Source organism: Brienomyrus brachyistius, chromosome 20 (genome assembly GCF_023856365.1).
Source record: "Brienomyrus brachyistius isolate T26 chromosome 20, BBRACH_0.4, whole genome shotgun sequence".
NCBI classification, from domain to species: domain Eukaryota; kingdom Metazoa; phylum Chordata; class Actinopteri; order Osteoglossiformes; family Mormyridae; genus Brienomyrus; species Brienomyrus brachyistius.
Window position 1 is genome coordinate 1661123 of NC_064552.1, and position 15586 is coordinate 1676708.

The window sequence follows — 15586 nt, forward strand, 5'->3', positions numbered from 1 at the left end:
CGATGTTGTCCCTCTGAGCCTGTCCCTGTGCTAGTCTTCCTGGATCTACGCCCTAGTCATTTCCCTCTGTTGTTTCCCAATTAGACCCCTTGCAGTCCCATTTTGTTTTTCCCTATGTAGCCTGGCTACTTGGATGGGAGACCACCAGGAAGAGGTGTTAGTGTGGCCAACAGGGGAGTCCATCCTGTGGTCAGTGTGGATCTCATTGCCCCAGTGCAGTGACAGGGACACTGTCCTGTAAAAATGGTGTCGTCCTTCAGTAGAAACTTAAACCTGAGATCCTGACTCACTAAGGTCATAAAAGACCCCTGGGCATCTTTCGAAAAAGTAGGGGCGATACCCCGATGTCCAGGATAAAATCGCCCACTGTGGCCCTTTGAAATCGGGCCCCCTATATCTAACTGATGCATTCACTCCTGCCTCTTCATCACCTTAATTACTGTGTAGTGAGCATCCTGGTGCAGAATGGCTGCTGTTGCATCATCTATGTGGGGGCTACATACTGGGCATGGGTGAAGTGGCCCCCCCATTTCTGTGAAATGCTTTGGGTGTCTTGAAAAGCCCTATATAAATGTAACATCCATTCATAAGAAGGCTGCTCTTCATTCACCTTTGAAGCTCCTTTCCACGTCATGACATTTACAAGAACGATGTCACAAATCTTTATGGGGGATAAAGAGGAACAAAATTGCCAATTTGGGAAAATATGGTGCTTCTAACGTATGATACAAATAGAAACCTACGTCTTTATCAGCATGGTAGGAAAAATAGACTATCTGCCTTTGTACAGGATATGACAGGATGGTAGGAGATAAGATCACAGCTGACATTAGCAAGATATGAGCATAATTGAAAGGCCATGGGGCTGGAGGGAGTCCCCCTGGATCGGGGTGTTGGGGAAGGGGGCAGAGCCACACTGCGCCGGTCCGCAGAAGGACTGCACTTCCTGGGAGGAGCCGGAGATAACCTCAAAGGTTTTAGCGCAGATGTGGTACGAGTGTCACACATTTCCATTTCAAATCTAAACCTCCAAACCATTTTATCTTATCATTAGTTTTTCTTTGGTGCATTTCCTGATGCATATTTTACATTCTCAGACCTATGACGGCATTTCTCTAAACAGTTCATGTTTATGGCATCGCAGTGAGGCTAAGCTGCAAAAGGCCGTAACTCACCCAAAGTCAGTAACTCATGTCTCAAAAGCAAATAATTCCACCTGTGAATAAGCTAGTCCAACCAAAAATGAAAAGTACAATCTGCATTATTTTAACCATGAGAGTCCAAATATTTTTGACATATTGTCAGCATGTCAGTGTCAGTATTTAAAAAAAAAAAAACACAATTTAAGGCCTTGAGACCAAACCCAACCCGACCAACCTGAACAGTACTAATGGATCTACAAGCTGAACCCGACCCAAACCTGAAATTGTAGAAATATTAATCGTGCACATAGACGGAAATATTTGTGAGCTTTTGGGGTTGGATTTTGTGTGGTTCGGCATGTCATAAGGTAGTCAACAGAGAAAGGGAGGGGTCGGGGGTGCCAGGGCCTGGGGGCTGGGGGAGGCCTCACAATTGTAACTGTTTGCGATTACAGTTAAAATGGAATATTTTCACATATTTTAAAAAACACCCGTCAGTGGCGTCCCAGCTGTTCCATGGATTTGTTCAATTTTACCACCGGCCAAAAATGGCGGCCAAGCTGACACTGTGAACAGACGTCATCATTGAAACATCATTTGCTTTGACCGCCTAGCACTTTAGCATAATGCTGGGCATCCATCTGTTCATGGCATGCCCCGTGTCTATCCCACAATGCAGTGGGGGCGACACAGCACTGGCGCAGTTAAGTGACGTCGGTGCTTCACAGAGGCACATCTTGTAAGGACACAAAGGCACCATAACATCTACATGCAAGCAGGGAGGCTGATCAGACAAGGCATGTTTGCATCTTAAAAAATTTTTGTACTGCTTTACTGTTTCAATTTACCGTTTTGCTTATTTATTTTACTTATGTAGCATTCATTTAAGGGAGCTCTCGGGGAAACTACACCAGACGCTGCTTCCTGTTCTGTTCAGCGTTTGATAAATAAACGCCCTTCTATGGATGGATGCCTGAGTCAGCGAATAATCATATGAGTAATCAGATGAGTAATCGGAAGTATGAGTAGTGGCAGGTGAATAACCGTCAGGGCAAACCCAGGGGGCTCCCTCCGACGGCCACCTTCACCACCCCTCTGCTTGGCCACTTACTTCCTCTTTCCTCAGATAACTGAATTTCCTGGTTTCTTTGAACTGAAGAAGGTAGTTTTCTTGTTGGGAGGAGTCATGGGGGGTGGGGGTGGGAGTGTAACCTGGAATGATGTCCTCAGTCAACCTCAATAGCCTAAGGCCCTGCAGCTGGAGAAGCCAAATCCTCAGCTTACACAGAAATGTTTATAAAATTCCGCTTGCAGGCCATCGACGCCCGATTCCTTCCCAAACAACAGACGCGGAACCGCCATCGTCAGTACCGGGAGCTGAAGGACTGCATCCAGGGTCTGCATCCAGGGCCTCCCTCCGCGCCATCCCCAGTTTGGACAACCCTGTCAACATCTCTTCCATGCTGGACAGATCACACTCTTCAACACTCTTAGCCCAGACTGAAAAAGAAAGAACTTGCTGCATCCATGCCCTTAATACTAGACATCCTTGCCCAGACTAAAGCCCCTTTCACCCGATCACGTAGAAAGGAGCTCAGGGCCTTCCTCTTGCTGTCCAGTTCACCCACAATTTCAGTTTTATCGCTGGCAACTAAGTCCTTCATAAGCAAAGTAACATCCCTCTCAAAATTTCAAAGGACGCTCCCCCAGTTGACCAGCATACTGCTGGCAAAAAAAAAATCCATCTCTCGCTTTGCCCATATGCCACCAGGATGTAAACACGCCGAAATATGGAACTCACACACCGGTCACAGGTGGCTACCACTCACTCCCACATCCTACACCTACTCGCAGCAATCACTCTGACAGGTAGAGGGAGACAGAGGGAGGTAGGAGAGATAGAGAGAGATACACCTCAGAATTAACAAATTCCATAAATAAATAAAGTTTTTAATGTCCAACAACCTACCCAGATGCAGAGTCTTACTTTAAAGCTGGTAGACAACAAAGGATGGGAGTCTGCCAATCATTTGGCAGATCATCCCGAAGTCCGTTCTATCAGGGATTCCTCAATGACCTTGGCTCATTGTGTCCTGGGGCTTGTCTGACAAAAACCTCCTTTGCAGTGTCCCAGGAAGGGACTGAGTCAACCCAATAAAGCAAACAGTGTCTGGCCACTATTTCTTTCTTCCTGAACTGCTTTGCCACAGCGAAGCAGGTCAGTTAATTAGAGTTGAGGAACCGAGTAGTTTGTTCATTAATAAGGCCTTCGTGGGTCTGGCCTGAGGAAGAGACTTGGCAGTTCCATGGTTACACAGGTAAAGAACAAAGAACTGGAGGCAAGTCGAGGTGCGTAAGAATGCAAGAGCAAAAGACCAAAGAGTAGAGCACAAAGAGAGAAAAGAGCAGTAGGAGTGGGCCATGGGTGTCCTGGTCTTTTATTGCCCTAGGGCAATTATCTGTCGAGCCTTGCCCTGAGGGGTGGCCCTTGGGGCCATGGGAGTGACCAATGTGGTCCCAGTGGTAGCGCCCCTTGGTGGCTGGTATGGTACCTACATATTCTGTTGTAAATATTTTATGGTAATATATTTAATAAAGCATTTTTTAATTAAAAAATGATGTGTGCATTGTTCTGCATTCTGACAAGGTTTCCATGCAACCATAAAGCTGTCACTCAAAGATTTTTTGAGAAACCATGAAACCATGATTGTCCAACAGATAATGACTCAGTTACCTGGAAACAAATTGAGATAGTGCTGATCTAATGATTGTCTTGATCTGTCTATATAAGATGTCGCAGTTCGATGCAGAGTGACACATTTGCCAAACACCTCTGTCTCAGCCTATGATATCTGCGACCCATACGATGCATCTAGCTGTGTTTCTCTCCTTGGCCGCCACGCTCGTCATTGCCGGGCCTCTCGGCAGAAATCTCAATGAAATTAACATCACTCTGAAAAACCTCCTGACAAACCTCTCAGAGGTAAGCTTGCAAGTGACAGTGATCTATTGTGTTTGCCCAGTACAGCATTGGGATTATTAGGATGTTGAAGTGCTTTACCAGTACCATGCTGGGATTAAGAGTAAGTAAAAGTGCTTGACCAGTAAGTACCATGCTGGGATTAAGAGTAAGTAGAAGTGCTTGACCAGTATTATACTAGGATTAAGAGTAAGTAGAAGTGTTTCACCAGTACCATACCGGGATTAAGAGTAAGTAAAAGTGCTTGACCAGTACCATGCTGGGATTAAGATGAAGTAGAAGTGTTTGACCAGTACCATGCTAGGATTAAGAGTAAATAGAAATTTGTCCAGTACCATGCTAGGATTAAGAGTAAATAGAAATTTGACCAGTACCATGTTAGGATTAAGAGTAAATAGAAATTTGACCAGCACCATGTTAGGATTAAGAGTAAGTAGAAGTACTTGACCAGTACCATGCTGGGATTAAGAGTAAGTAGAAGTGCATGACCAGTATCATGCTGGGACCAGAAGGAGGTTGGTAAAAGACCAGTTTGAAACAGTTTCTGTTGTCTTTCATTTCAGAAAGAACAAAATATGATGGTGCTGGAAGTTAAAGGCTGTAAGGTAAAAAGCTCTCCTTTCTCTCCTTTCCATTCTCTCCTTTCCTTTCTTTCCTTTTTCTCCTTTCCTTTCTCTCCTTTCTTTGATTTCTCTCCTTTCCGTTCTCTCCTTTCCTTTCTTTTCTTTCCTTTCTCTCCTTTCCATTCTCTCCTTTCCGTTCTCTCCTTTTCTTTCTTTCCTTTCTTTCCTTTCCATTCTCTCCTCTCTCCTTTCTTTCCTTTCTCTCCTTTCCGTTCTCTCCTTTTTCTCCTTTCCTTTCTCTTATTTCATTTCTTTCCTTTCTCTCCTTTCCTTTCTCTCCTTTCTTTGATTTCTCTCCTTTCATTTCTCTCCTTTCTTTATTTTCGTTTCTCTCCTTTCTTTTTCTTTCATTTCTACAAACCTGTTTAAAATGCAAAGAATTCATATCTGAAACAAACCAGAGTAGTTTTTAGAAAGATGAGGATTCATATGTAGCATTTCATCAAATTTAACGTGAACAAATCCCGCTTTTATTTATTCACACAAGGCATGTTTCATGGGTAGATGTATGTCCTGTTGGTGATGGTACCCTGGACTATCCCTGGAGACACTGGGAACAAGGCCGGGAATATGGGGGCTGGAGTCCAGAGTCATAACAGGGTGCACACATGGGCGATTGGGAGCCAATGGGTCGCCGGAGGACATGTATCGGAAAAGCAGTTAGGGATGGTAAATAAATGGATCCTCACAGTCTACTTTTAGGGTAAAGCACAGTACCAGTCAGAAATCTGGACACGTCACATCATGTGACCTGGCCACCTGACCTAAACCCAGCAGAAATGGTTTGGGAGGAGTCTGATCAGAGAGTGACGGAAAAGCAGCCACTGAGGACTGTGAATCGAATACTTGGCCGGGACTGTATATTAATAATCACCTTTAATTATTGTAATTATTTTACAGCCTGAGGCTTTCTGCAGGGCTCACCACATCCTGTCCAGAATAGACCACCGCGAATTTGGACACGAGGGGACGATTGTGAGGACACTGAAAAAACATGTAGACCGCTTGGTGCGTATGTCTGCACACGTGTGAATGGCTGCAGTGCGGCCGTGACTCTGTGCATGTCAGCGCAGTGGATGCTCAGCGACTCCTCTTCAATTGCAGGGTGTAAACTGCAGCAAGCTGGATGAGAACAAGGATAAGACAGAACTACAGGTGATGCTCAAGCACCTGCAGACATGTATGCATCACAAGCAGGCCAGAGCAAACTGCAGTGAGCCGCCAACAGGAGCCCCAGCTGCAGTGAGCCGCCAGCAGGAGCCCCAGCTGCAGTGAGCCGCCAGCAGGAGCCCCAGCTGCAGTGAGCCGCCAGCAGGAGCCCCAGCATGCACCAGTGAGCCGCGAGCACTTTGCTTTCTCTATTTATTTATTTATTGGGGCTGGTTACTGATGTCCGCGCCCCCCCTCACATTTTCAAGGCGTCTGTGCTTTTCACTCCGCAATATTTGATGCATTTTTTCTGTTGTCCGAGGAGTTATGGGGGGAAAGAGCTGCACGTTCTTACAAAATCGACATTCGCAAAATACTCAGGAGACTTTGACAGCCGCCTCTTCTGAGCTCCAAAGCACAAAAACAGTGTTATGTCTAATTTTTATATTCTTTTTGGTTTTATTTTATTATATTATTGTATCGATTTATTTATATTAACTTATCTCCACTTTATCAAATAAATAAATGTTAAGAACAACAGGGTGGTTCTGTTTTGTGATGCACTGTATTGTGTATAGCAGTGCACTGCATTTACTGACCAGGAAGAGCAGAGTTGCTTCCCATCCATTGTACTGTGGGACCGTCTAGCACTGCAACTTATAACACTGCGTACCGTATTATACCGGACGATCCCGTATTAATAAGGGACGAATGGCAACTCTAACTAGAGATGCTGGGTATAATGTGACAACAGAAGTGTGTAAACATCCATTGGTATTTTTTTTGCTTAAGAATGAATAGTACAGTATATTGCAGCATTCAGAAGCTACATTTGAGTCACAAAATCTGATGCCAGCTGTGTTAAACAGTCCAACTTGGACACCCCAGTCCTGAAGTCTTTCCATTTATGATAATATGAAGCAGTGTGTTTGACTGCCGAGTTCCTGTTTCTCCCCATAATTTGTTCGGGCTCAGCTTTAACGTCTGTTGATAAACGCTGGGGTTGAGTAGACACCTCCAACACCACGAGGCAGAATTCCAACTTCAGGGGGCTTTCCCGTCGAAAGTTCCGACTGCGAGCGCAGAATCTCTGAGTTACGAGTTCAAATGGAAGTCAGCGTGAATCAGTGCAGATCTGGGTAAGATCTCTGGTGACGCATCTCGCTTGAAGGAAAATCTGTGATTGCGAGAAGCCTGAGTTACCGCTACTTATGCTGCGTTCCGTTTACCGTAGAGGTCAGAACTTTCTATGGAAACAATTAAACATCTGTAACTGTATTTGCCACACGACCAAGGCCGGTGGAATTTATTTCCGGTACAGTGCATTATATTACTCTGCATACAATTCTGTACATAAATGGACCACAGCAGACTCTCCACATATTACTGGTACTGCAACGGACCAAAAACACACTGAAGACTTTATTCTAGTTCAGCATTTTTCTACTACATTCCATGGTCTGCACACCTGAGCCTTGTCAAAGAAGGTATCACTAGCTGCCCAGCAGAGTCAGATAAACTGTGGAACAAAACTGTACAACCGAGTAAGACTCTCTCACTTGTTTTTTTTTTTTTTCAAAAACATGTGCATGGCCCAATACCACACCCCCAATATCAAAAAGCTTTGAGGGGACGTGCAGTAAGACGCACTGACACACAGTAACACACAGTCACAATGCAGTGACACGCACAGGCCGCAGGCCATGGCCTCTGCCTGAAGCCCCGCCCGGTCACTTCCTGTGGTGTTCTTCCAATTACATGTCTGATCCACCTCCAAAGTCCCGCCCTCCACTTCACTCTATTTGCTCTTGTAAGTGAGATGCTGGCGATGCCAATGGATCCATGCAGGGGCGATAACAAGGCCAGACAGGAAGCCGAGGGTGGTCCCCAGCGTGCAGGGGATGGGCCAAACCTACAGAACAATCAATCACACACAGGAAGCATTCCTTAGGGAAGCAGATGTTCAGTATGACACTCTATGATACGGGTCCAAGAGACCCGGCCAGATCGTTGACTATGGACAGGTCAGATTGACTGGGCTTCCAGTGCGATTATGACCCTGCTGTTATGAAGTCATGTAGCCGACTAAGCGGTCAGCACAGCGGTCCGGGCAGGTCTAAGGCATGTGCTGTTCTAGTGTCCTTACCTGCCAGGGCCGGTCCCAGTCCAGGGGGATGGGAAAGGCCCCCAGCCAGGCCCCGATGATGCTGCAGGCTGTGGTGATCTGCAGGGAAGTGTCCCACACCGACATGGCCCTGGGGGGCACGGCACAGAGACTGCATGAACACACTGCATGTGGGACATGTACGCGCACACACACAAACACACACCCCATATAGACGCAATTATTAAAAAATTACAGTAAATTACACACTAGTATAAATAATCCAAGACATTTTCAAATATAACTTTACAATATAACACAGAAACACGCACAGCTGCACACGCGCAGCACCGCTAGTACACAGAAACACGCACAGCTGCACACGTGCAGCACCGCTAACACACAGAAACACGCACAGCTGCACACGCGCAGCACCGCTAATACACAGAAACACGCACAGCTGCACACGCGCAGCACCGCTAATACACAGAAACACGCACAGCTGCACACGCGCAACACCGCTAAAACACAGAAACACGCACAGCTGCACACGCGCAGCACCGCTAATACACAGAAACACGCACAGCTGCACACGCACAACACCACTAAAACACAGAAACACGCACAGCTGCACACGCGCAACACCGCTAATACACAGAAACACGCACAGCTGCCAGGGGGTGTTGGACAGGACTGGAGTTTGTGCAATATGGATTTGTGGGATGTGTGGGGGTGTCGGAGCCCCCTAATAATACAGGGACCGCGTCTGACCGGCTGGCGATGCGACTCAGACCGACCCATCGCGGCTGAAGACCCGGATCCAGGCCTGAATGTTGGGGCCCAAGAGGCAGAGGCATCGCAGGGTGGTGAATGTGGACAGCAGCACGGCCAGGGAGAAGGTCTCCAGTACGGACCTGCAGGTGACACGTACAGGCTCACGCACACAAGTTGGATATTGGAAAACACAGACAAACAGCCACACTTCTCTGAGGAAGCTATACAACATCATCCCAACCAACGAGTCGTCCAACGGAAGCAGGGGAGGACAGAACCGCTTAGGCACATTCACAGAAGTGTCAGGATGGACCAGGACCACTTAGGTGTGCAATAACCACTTTACACAACTATTTATAACTGTACAAAACACATACATTTTTATTTGAGTTGTTACTATGGAATTCCATGCAATACTTTCTTTGACATTTTTTGCATTGTTACTGTATTCTAACATTTTTTGCTATTTTCTAAATGTGCATATTGCACTTTAGTAAACCTGAAATTTCCTTTGGGATGAAGTATCTATCTACCCTGAATCAATCAGTTAGTCAGTCAGTCAGTCGTGCTCTGGGGTCCAGCAAAGGGACAAAATGCAAACTCAGTTACAGAATGGGATGATGGGCAAGAATCACAGGAGCACGAATGACATCTTCAAACAGGTCAGCAGGCACTCTGTCAAAGAAACACTCTGCGGGAGACGGGAGAGGTGATACTCACTGCAGCAAGGGGGCGCCATAGAGCAGAACCACAGCATGGAAGAAGAGGCAGGACAGGCAGAAATACAGGCAGCAGCGGATCAGCCTGGACACCTGCATGTGAGCCAGAGGAGAGACACCTCACTCTGTTACACTGACACAAAAACGCCCAGCACGGTCACTTATACTCTCACAATGTGGCATACGATTAACCAATCAGTCACATCAAACACTGCCTTAACCCTAAGCTCCACAGATTGGCTACATGCATCAGATATCGGTACTTTCCTAACCTTGTGACCAAATGAGTTCCTCTTGGCTGCTGGGCCGACACCGAGTAGCCAAAAGAGGGCGATGTTGACCGCAGCGACCAAGCCAGCCACAGAGTACAGCCATGCCAGGTGGGTCTGGTACACTGAGAAATTCTGGAGAAAGATGGTGGGCATCACTGTCGCCAAAAGTATGGTACTGGCGAGGATGACATGGGCAGATGCCATGCCCTTAATCTCCTGATCCCACATGACGGCACCTTCTGGAAAGACGTTTCGGCTACAGGAAGGCACCAGAAAAGGCCTTATATCCGTGACAGATGTGCCCTCCCTCAGGGAATCCCATACGCTGTCCTGTGTGGCACAAGAGTCACCATTTGTCTTTGTACATCAGTATATGGGAGTTCTCATTGGCACCATCCAGTCAGGAACAGGTAACAGGACCAGAGAACACAAGATAAACACTCACACATCAAAGTAGGTGCTTTAGAGGCACGCATTCAAGGATTCAAAGCTTTACTATCATATGCACAAAGTACAGTGTACAGAGTACAATGAAATTCGACTTGAATGGGTCCTTCAAAGACTAGACAGTTAACAAAGCAGTGAAACAAGTGACTTTAAATAAACAACAGACAATTAACAAATAACGTATAAATGTTGAATAAAATGTTAAATTAAATAAATGACAAACAGAAGAACGCAACACTAGATAAAATAACAAATAAAGTGTCGGTTTAGAACTACAGTTCACCTGGCCTTATTAATTCTCCGTTTAATACGCAGGTGCGACATGCACATCTACAACGACGGCAGGGAGACTTGGAGCCTGTTACAGCCTACCTGAAAGTTAAAGGTCCCGCAGCAACTTACAATCGAACTAAAAGAGATAACAGTGGATTCTTAGAGGCCAGAATCCACGATCAGAACAGCTGAAATGTGTTTTAAATACTTTAGTGTTACATTTAACGATTTTAGAATGCCGAAGATCAGTGGCAGTAAAACCGGAAGCAGCGATGACTAACAGGCACGTTAACTAATCGTATTCTTCTTCTTCTTCTTCTTCATCATGTTCCTCACGTACCGTTTATTGGCGTTCGCACCCGCGTAGCAGCGCTTTAGCGCCACCTACTGTACTGGAGTATTGCCTGTAACTGAATAATGGCCAATCACAAAGTCCGACGAGTAACACATCCGGAACACCGCCCCTAGGTCTCCACGGAAACGCAGCACTCTCGTGCCGAGCGGAAGCGGAAGTGCTTTGTGTCAGATTGTCAGATGTTGGTGTTGGCGTCATGGTTTGTGAGAAATGTATGTATCTTTACTTTTTCCCTTTATTTATAGATGGTTTTAATTTGTAGTGTTTCGGCGTGTTTAGTGGCGAAAGAATGGAATATCACTCTTGCAATTTGTTGCAAAATTAACGAGTGCCTATTTAATAATTTGACGGCTTCGGTATATGTTTGTGTGTGTATATATATATATATATATATATATAGTTTAGTTTCTGTGCATTGTTTACGTGTTTTATATATTATTTACCTAATATTTGTATTGCATTAACTGTAAGTCACTAACGTAATCTCGTCAGGGTTGTCAACTTTGGTCAGCTGTCTGGAGTGAGATTTTCAATTCGAGCACACACATGCACATGCATGCAATAGTTTTATTACCTTGTTAATAGTCTGCAGGGTTTGCAAGCTACCGCAACGGTTTTGATGTGGCTAATTTTAGGTTTATAACGGAATATTAAAGATTTCCCATAACATTTCTTGGGTGAGCATGAGAGTCTGAAAGTGTTTATATCATTCCAGATGCGTGAGAGGTGGCAACCTTGTCTCATTGTGTGGAAAGCAATTTTTAGAAATCCTTTGAGTTTTGACCCTAGAATCTTGATCTGTTTGTGTAACATTTCGTTTACTGGGAACCGTTGGTCAGTTTTAACCCTGCTGTCTGTCTTCACTATGACAGGTGAGAAAAAGCTGGGCCGTGTCATCACACCAGACACGTGGAAAGATGGGGCCCGGAACACCACTGGTGCGGCTCTGCTCGGCTTCAGGAGATCCAAATGTCTTTAAAATAGGATAGCAAGAAGGTTAAACTAATAAAGGGTATGAAACTTAAATTGTGCTGCTTTTCAGAGAGCGGGGGGCGCAAGCTGAATGAAAACAAGGCCTTGACTTCCAAAAAGGGAAGGTGAGTCCGACGCTGCCCCAGTCACTCTAGAGAGTGGCTTAGCTGTGATGGTTGTGCTGAGCATGATCAGACCAGGGCCAGTGTGTGAAAGCCCCTCTGCTGCAGGTTTGATCCCTATGGGAAATCCCGCTTTGCCATCTGTCGCATCTGTAAGAGCTCGGTGCACCAGGCTGGCTCCAACTTCTGCCAGGGCTGCGCTTATAAGAAAGGTGGGAGCGTCGCCCAGCCTGTTTGAGAAGCGGAGGTCCACTTCATTTCACGGCACGTTTTATCGCTGAGGATGAGGAGCACACTGGTGCCAGTAGCCTGTTTGTGTCCAACAGGGATCTGCGCCATGTGTGGGAAGAAAGTCCTGGACACCAAAGACTACAAGCAGACCTCGGTGTGAGAGCCCCAGGGTTGAGGTCGGCTTGAGCGAATCCAGCGGAAAGCCCGGAGGGGGTGGGGGGGTCTAGGCAGCTTGTGGGACAGGTCCTGAATTCTGCCATTTTCTATTGTTAACTGCTACTAAATGTGTTTTAATTTTCCTACTGTACAATTTTTAAAAGTTTGGTTTCTGTTATTTTCATGACCTGGTTGCTGTGCGCAGGGTTTTGCCCTCCTGTAAAGTATTTATACAGAGCTGTGTCCATACCATAGCTAATCATTCTGTTTCTCATGATTTTGCAGTAATATGTTTGTAACCATTGCTGGGGTGTAATCAGTTTGGATGCAGCACCTTCTGACTGCCTGTAGATGGCGGCAGATGCCACATGCCAGTGAATGTCATGCGGCATCTTCCAGTGCAGTTCATGAAGTATGTCTGTACTACAAATCGAGGTGAAATGTCAGGGTTTGTGTTACCTTTTTTAAAAACTAGTTTATTTAATGTGTATTTAAAAAATAAATTCACAATTTTGTGGTAATTCTTTTGGAAATCATGTGGGGGGTTGTATACCATAGGACTCCCCAGGTCTCTTATCCACTTGGTTCCAAGGCAAACTGGAGGTGCTGGAGATACGTTCTGATGGACTTACTGAAATGATTCTTTATTTGCCATTTGCACACGTACAGATACTTTGGAATGCCTCTCTTGGATCCTCTACACACCCTGCATATGTGATCGTAGAGAAATGAGAAGTGTGCAGTTAACATGATGATATGTGTGCTGGGTAGGAGCAGCCATGATGGGAACGACACAAGTCCTAAGAGAGCTCTCCATGGCCTGTCCCACCTGCCCAAGGTCTCAACGGCCTCTCCCGCCTGGCTTATCTGAAGTGCGGTTACAGGCCTTGTTAATGTTTCCAAATGAGTTTTTTGCTGTTTGCCTATTTTAGTTACACGAGACACTAACAACGTAGGTTGTTGATATAGGATGAGGCATTAGTATATTTGTACTGATATCGCTGGGTTCCCAACTTTGGTCAGCTAGCTGGGGTAATATTTTCATTTCCAGACACCTCAGCAGACACATTTACATGCATGTAACAGTTTTATTACCTTAAAAATGGTCTATAGGGTTTGCACCCTGCCCCAGGGCAGCTTCTAGCTAATTTTAGGTTTATAGTAGAATAATACAGATCTGTGGTGAGATTTCTTGTGTGATAGTTAGCAGCCCTGTACCGACAGTCAGAGGGATGCAGCGAGTGCCGTATCTGCAGCTCTCCTGCCATTGGATTGTGGCTGTCACCTGACCGGGGGCTGCGCCTGCATTCTTCCCAGTGCAGCTGCAGCTGTGTCAGCATGCGCACGCCCTGCTCCTCACTGGCGGCTCCTTCTGCCGGTTCCCGTCTCACGCTTATGTTACCACTCCTCCCCTTTTGTTGCTGTTCCTTCCCGCTATTTTTGACTTTCCCATCCTGAAATTTAATTCCTCTTTTGTCCTCCCCTTCCTGTCACATTCCTTTGTTCACTGTCACTGTGCTTCTGTCCTAACATGACTCTGCGTCTGCGTCGTCATCTCCCTGAAGAACTTCAGGCAAGGGCATAACTTTGGTTTGAACATTGGGGGTTTGGGGGTTGATGTCTCAACCAATTTAGGAAGAGAAATGATTATTGAGACTGGGGGCCAGTCTCCCCCAGTTTGTTCAGGATCAGTCCTGTGATGGAACTGACCTTCCTGACGAGTTTGTTCAGGATCAGTCCTGTGATGGAGGTGACCTTCCTGACGAGTTTGTTCAGGATCAGTCCTGTGATGGAGGTGACCTTCCTGACGAGTTTGTTCAGGATCCGTGCTGTGATGGAGCTGACCTTCCTGACGAGTTTGTTCAGGATCAGTCCTGTGATGGAGCTGACCTTCCTGACGAGTTTGTTCAGGATCCGTGCTGTGATGGAGCTGACCTTCCTGATGAGTTTGTTCAGGATCCGTGCTGTGATGGAGCTGACCTTCCTGATGTAATTGACCTGCACCGTCTGATCTAGATGTTTCGGAGGTTGGGGAGTGCAGGTCTGATTGCGCATCCAGCTGACCGCACACCCCTCTGCAGTGCTCTGTACCTCTGCTGTGTGCAGCTCCTGAACTGGATGGAGATGCTCCCTGTCGATGCTTTTCATGGCAGCTATGTGGAAATTCTTCAGTCCTGGGAGGAGCAGCCTGAAGGCTTTGCTCAATGTCTTTCCAGCACCATTGAAATAAAACATTTTTTTATTTTCTTAGCAGCTACTTGTGGAGATGTTCAGTTCTGTGCACTTCTGTCTCTTTAAAGCAGGTGGCAGCACAGGATTATCGGCTAGTCCAGTGGACCACGGTATCTGTCTCGATGTGCTGGGAGTCGGAAGCAGTGCAGTAGAACTGAGAGCCAGCCAGCATGTCTCTCTGCCCTGAAGTTGTATTGAGATCATAATAACCCGTGAAGGAGCAACTTCAAGAAGGCAGAACCCATGAGTTTTTTGGGGGAACACATAGGGTACATTTTGGGGCAAAACCGAGCATGTAAGATGAGGAAGGGATTTCGTTATTCTCTCGGTATTGCAGTAGAGGAGGCAGACGGTGTCCTGCTTAAGGCATGTGCTTAGTGAGGTGTGTGCACGAGTGCCGTCCTGTTCAGGGTAAGTGTTGCACAGCTACGTTAGCCTGGATAGCAGAGAAGCAATACTCAATAAATGGTGCTTACAGCCCATAATAAAGGCAAAGCAAAATCCATCAATGTGAAATACCCTGGGCAGGGTGCAGCAAAGGTGAAACACACACATGCACAGTCCACATATTCATGTCATTTCTATGGCCACTACCCTAATCCCAACAATGACACCCTTAACCCCCACCCAGCCCTAACCTTTACCATAGGTAACCAGACAAAATACAAGACTTTAAGCATGTTTGGCGCAGTTTAACACTGAACACCTGGTTTATACTCTGCAGGTAAGATGGGAAACTCCATATTTGTCTTCCTGTGTCGCAATGCAGTTGTTGCTGGGAAGCGGTTGCCTAGCAACCGCATTGGGGTTGTACACACAGGCAGCCTCCTTGCTCTCCTTTTACAGTTGATTCTCCCCGTGTGCCTATCTTAATGCCTGTCATGGGGGGTGTTTTCGGAGGGAGCACTACGACTGTTACATCCTGTGCACTCTGTATGCAGCATGAGTGAGGTATTACTCTGTTTTTACACCAATAAGCTGCACATGTCTTGGTAAGATCAGCCAAGTTTGCTTACTGGATGGAGAATGTAAGTG

General features: G+C 46.2%; 2 protein-coding genes across 2 annotated transcripts; one reads left to right on the top strand and one right to left on the bottom strand.

Moving 5' to 3' along the window:
- Nucleotides 1–7168: 7168 nt before the first annotated feature.
- Nucleotides 7169–10811, bottom strand: pigf (phosphatidylinositol glycan anchor biosynthesis, class F). The gene is made up of 6 exons (XM_048987909.1): nucleotides 10583–10811; nucleotides 9764–10093; nucleotides 9493–9584; nucleotides 8796–8912; nucleotides 8041–8149; nucleotides 7169–7806 (listed from the first exon to the last, which is right to left on the bottom strand). Exons 2-6 carry the CDS (start codon nucleotides 9989–9991, stop codon nucleotides 7693–7695), a joined length of 660 nt encoding a protein of 219 aa, XP_048843866.1. The 5' UTR covers nucleotides 9992–10093; nucleotides 10583–10811; the 3' UTR covers nucleotides 7169–7692.
- Nucleotides 10812–10945: 134 nt separating this feature from the next.
- On the top strand, nucleotides 10946–12840 carry cript (cysteine-rich PDZ-binding protein). The gene is made up of 5 exons (XM_048987910.1): nucleotides 10946–11050; nucleotides 11711–11776; nucleotides 11881–11935; nucleotides 12041–12144; nucleotides 12259–12840. The coding sequence occupies exons 1-5, from the start codon at nucleotides 11035–11037 to the stop codon at nucleotides 12321–12323; spliced, it is 306 nt and encodes a 101-aa protein (XP_048843867.1). The 5' UTR covers nucleotides 10946–11034; the 3' UTR covers nucleotides 12324–12840.
- Nucleotides 12841–15586: the final 2746 nt, after the last annotated feature.

Excerpts from the sequence above, each read along its gene's own strand:
- pigf (XM_048987909.1), bottom strand. The coding sequence starts at position 9,991 with ATGTGGGATCAGGAGATTAAGGGCATGGCATCTGCCCATGTCATCCTC. Across the intron at positions 9,585-9,763 it reads GGAACTCATTTGGTCACAAG|GTGTCCAGGCTGATCCGCTG; the intron begins GTTAGGAAAGTA and ends GCTCACATGCAG. Across the intron at positions 7,807-8,040 it reads ACTGGGACCGGCCCTGGCAG|GTTTGGCCCATCCCCTGCAC; the intron begins GTAAGGACACTA and ends ATTGTTCTGTAG.
- cript (XM_048987910.1), top strand. Across the intron at positions 11,777-11,880 it reads TGGGGCCCGGAACACCACTG|AGAGCGGGGGGCGCAAGCTG; the intron begins GTGCGGCTCTGC and ends GCTGCTTTTCAG. Across the intron at positions 11,936-12,040 it reads TTGACTTCCAAAAAGGGAAG|GTTTGATCCCTATGGGAAAT; the intron begins GTGAGTCCGACG and ends CCTCTGCTGCAG.